Source organism: Poromitra crassiceps (genome assembly GCF_964638095.1).
Source record: "Poromitra crassiceps genome assembly, chromosome: 23".
In the NCBI taxonomy this organism is placed as follows: Eukaryota; Metazoa; Chordata; class Actinopteri; order Beryciformes; family Melamphaidae; genus Poromitra; species Poromitra crassiceps.
In genome coordinates this window covers 700,495-704,850 of record NC_139639.1, presented here as the reverse complement: position 1 = coordinate 704,850, position 4,356 = coordinate 700,495, and the positions used below count along the sequence as shown (strand labels likewise).

General features: G+C 41.7%; 1 protein-coding gene across 1 annotated transcript; it reads right to left on the bottom strand.

Moving 5' to 3' along the window:
- Positions 1-949: 949 nt before the first annotated feature.
- rps28 (ribosomal protein S28) lies at positions 950-3,093 on the bottom strand. The gene is made up of 4 exons (XM_083659209.1): positions 3,025-3,093; positions 2,665-2,712; positions 2,181-2,303; positions 950-1,083 (listed from the first exon to the last, which is right to left on the bottom strand). Exons 1-3 carry the CDS (start codon positions 3,061-3,063, stop codon positions 2,181-2,183), a joined length of 210 nt encoding a protein of 69 aa, XP_083515335.1. The 5' UTR covers positions 3,064-3,093; the 3' UTR covers positions 950-1,083.
- Positions 3,094-4,356: the final 1,263 nt, after the last annotated feature.

The following is a 4,356-nucleotide window of genomic DNA, read 5'->3' as shown; positions in this document are numbered from 1 at the left end:
CAGGAACTTGGGTGGTTTTCCTGGGGTATCGCCACATTTTACACCACACCATGAATAGACCTTTTATTGGCCATGAAAGCCAAAGAAGTTGAGTCCTCAAACCAATCTTCAATTCATTGCCAACTGGAGCAGCTCCTAAAAGTGTTTCTTGTTCACATCAGATTGGTCTTGGTTTCTTGCTTTGGGAAACATTTGATCATGTTCATAGACATTGTTTGAACTGTTTGTGGTCAATGTACAGTAAATTATTTAAAAATAGGAGTGATGCTACCCTCTACTGGGCAGAATGGGAAATCTGATGTCTTTTTTTTTTAACATACTCATCCAATCTTGCACTCATACAGTCTAGAGGTTTTGGAACTGTCCAAATATCATTAGAGCAAGTAAAAAAAAAAAAGAGAATGTGCTTAAGCAATTTAACAGATGTTTTGGAAATCTCTGGGGATGGAGTGACTACTGATTCTAGGCTGTTCATTTAGGGTACATTTAATATTCCCTTATGCTAACTTCATTTGAAATACAGCTACAAACTCTGGCAACCAATCTCAGTGGAATAAATCAATCAAAATATGTGGTTATTTATGCTACCATAGCCACACCATCACACTAAACTACAATGGGCTGATATCACGGGGTCCAAGGACCACCAGAGATGCCCAGGAAATCACCATTATTTAATTTACAAGACACTAATGCAGTTAGAAAATCTAGGACTGTTTTGATCATAGTGTCATATATCTCTCCCTACAATACAGCCATTCTTGGACTTTTGGACATATCCCAACAATAAACACTCAGATTTGGGTCCAAGAGACAAAATATCTTCAAATGGGGGTCTTTGGCTTTAATGTGGACTAAATTAGAGGACCTTGATATGAAAAACGGTGAGAGGAACGCCATTTCACAATTCATTATTTTAGTTAGGAAAAAAAAGTTGAGTACACAGGAATTCCATCCTCATTTTACCAAATTTATTTCAAAACATTGGAGATATTGGCCATTGCAAGGGAACCATCTTCCCATCTTCTGCTGCTGCCATCTCTGCACAAACATTGGTTCGGCACCTCACACCTTCACCGGGCACTGTGAAGACAAGATAATAAGTCACATACCGTCACACGTTTACAGACTTGGGAGAAAGGTAAGACTACAGTAGTTCTGTCAAAATACACACAGCAAGTGTCCTATTTAAGCTGTGTCAGTCTCTTTCAGTCCATCTGTGTAAACAGCAGATACTGAGACTGAACAGGCCCAGGCGTCTCAGTTGAGAGAAAGGTAACAGATTTGTTTTGTCCTTGGGACCCAAAGTACTGCTGGGGTTCTATCCTTCAGGGCAGCATTCAGCTGGCAGCCCAGGTGTAAAATTGCCCCCGATTACAAGTCTAGAATGGAAACCAGCATGACTGTGGATCCCCAAGGACAGAGAAACCCAGTGGACTAAGACCACCTACATTTACCTTGCCAGGTAACCAAGTAGCCCTGAGTGAGTCATTTTCATCCATCATCTTGTGAGGAATGACACGTATGGATCATATCGGCTCACATGAACTATTTTAACCTTTTTGTGTGACCAACTGCAACAAATACATCTCGCAGTGAGCACAGACTCTGCACCCTTCCATAAGTAATAATGCCGTTTTAGCGGAAAATGCTCTGCAATGTGAACACAGCCTTACAACTGTTGACTTGAGACAGCTCTGTAGCCATGTTTCCCCACAGTAGTTTTGATGTCTGCTGGATGTCTGTCTTTACTCTTCACTGTGAGCAAAATAATTCTAGTTGTGGCACCTGTTTGCAAAATTTAGTGGCATTGGATTCAGTTTTGAGACGACGTTTGACACCACTGACATATTTTCAGCCATTTGACTCAGAATGCTGCACCCACCATCAAGAGCCAGACAGAAGCTCAGTCTCTTCCAATCCACACTAACTGCATGTATGCAGGCTTTCATTCCACTAAAGACTACACCAGGTGATTCCATTGATCACACCTTCAACCAGAAGACAAACTAATAATGGACCCACCTTGTGTAGTGACTGGTGGGACAAAACCAAAAACCTTTATAAATAAGATATTTCTGTGAGTAATATAACATGACACACTTTAGTCATCTGTATTCCAATGCCCATTACTTAACAGGCTAACCAACACATGGCTGGCTGGATTTATGTCCCCTCACCTATCGCAGCCTCCTGGCCTCTCTTTCAGACTCGAGAAGAGTGAGCACATCTCCCTCTCTGACTGGGCCTTTAACGTTCCTGATGATGGAGCGGTTGCTGTCATCCATGAACTCAACACGGACCTGCAAGAAAGCACCAGGGAAAAATACAATACACAAAGTTTGGGCTTAATGCAGCAAATTAAGTTAAACTTAATACCGAATGGGTGAGGTTTCTCATGAACGTAAAGTGGTCACTTTACTACATTAATGTAACACAAACCACTAATGAATTGACTTTAAATATTAATGACACTGGAAAATAAAAAACATTTAACAGTCAGCAACTCGAAGAATAAACAACTATTAGCAGCCAAATATTGAGCATGTGATGGTGCTCAAAGATTTTAAACTACAACATTTCAAGACGTAATTACCGCTGGTGGTGCCAAAGTTACTGAGAGGAAAAAAGATATATACAGTGATGATAGCCTTACTAGCATACCTGTGTACATTGTCCCTGGGAACCAGTTCTTCCGAGCACCCTGGTGACCTGAAATGAAGATATAACGTTACACTTAGATGAGCAGTAACACACATTTAGCCAGTTAATTCAGTGTAAGGTTATTAATGTGTCAGCAGGGGTGTGCTAGCTAGCTGACGCGTTGTGCTACATGCTAGCTAAAACGGTAGCATGGACGGGCCTCCATGATGGGAGCATTACGGCCGAAGAGCCGATTGATAATAAAGACGTTCAAAGCAATTTTAGGTTCACATATTTGGACCCGTATGCAAGATGAATAACTAACGTTAGCACAAATCTGCTTAGATGTCAATATTTCCACCAAATAAGACATTTTCTTACTCTTGCGAGCTTTATCGGTTGCACGCGGCTGGCGTCCATGTTGTCAGGCTAGACGGGAAAGGAAGTCACGTGGTGCACGGATTATATATATCTGAACTTCAATCCTTCAATTTACATGTTGTTATCAATTTTATTTAACTTCATATTTAATCAGAAGTACGTTGGTTACAAACAAGAATAAAAATAAACCTTTTAAGATTAAAATTATATTTTAGGTTCGCAGTTCCTTTTCCGGTAGTTTGGACAATACCATTCACACAAAACAGAGGGGCGGAGGAGGTACCATTACGGAGAGTTGCGTTGGAACGCAAGATCTGTGAGGAAGACTTCCGCGAATGGGTTTAGGTTACGCTGTTGGGAAAGAGAAAGCGGAGAATCTTGTTTTGGGGAAAAGAGAGGACAGTAATGGGCAAGAAGCACAAAAAGCACAAGTTGGGAAACAAAGGTGGAGGGAAAGGAATGGAAGCCTGTTCTCTGAATGATAGTGGTTCTCTGAATGATAGTGGTGGGGTTCTTCGTTATGCCCCTGTTAGTAGTGAGGAGGAAGAGTCGAATGGAGGAGAGAGAGGTAGTGGTAGCGACAACGAGAGCGAGGAAATGGCGGTGGTAGAAGCTGAGAGTGAAGGGTTGGAGGGAAAGATAAAGGAAATAAAACAGAAGGAATTGAGCGATGAGTCTGTGAGGAGAAAGGATTCTTTTCTTGTGGGAATGGTGTCTGTGACATGGGCAGACGGGATCTTTAAGGATCCACATGTTGTAGGAAGGTTTATTGAAAAGAAAGTTGGAGTTGTGAGATCAGTTAAGATTACTAAAAGTGGTATGGTGGTGATTGAGTGTATGTCTGAGAGTCAGAGGAGAAAAGTGTTGGAGATTGTTAAGGGTGATGAGCTGGAACAGAATGAACGTGTGAAGTGTTTCCCGTTGGGAGTAGAAAAGAGAAGAAAAGGTGTGGTAAGTCAAGTGCCGTTGTCAGTGGATGCTAATACTTTTTTGGAGGTGGAAGGTGTGTATGAAGCAAGGAGAATGTCGAGATTTCGGGAAGGAAAGAGAGAAGAGAGTAATTGTGTGTGTTTAACCTTTGAAGGGGAATTGCCATCGCTAGTGTATAGTGATTATGTTTGTTACAGGGTGAGGCCCTTTGAGAGAGCGCCTATCAGGTGCTATTGCTGTCAGGAGTATGGACATGTGGCATCAGTGTGTAATAGGGAGAGAATATGTAGGAGATGTGGGAAGGAGGATTGTGGAGTAGTACTTAATGGAAGTGATATTGAAAGTTGCAGTGTGGGGAAGGAACAGCTCAGGTGTTTGCATTGTGAGGGGAATCATGATGCA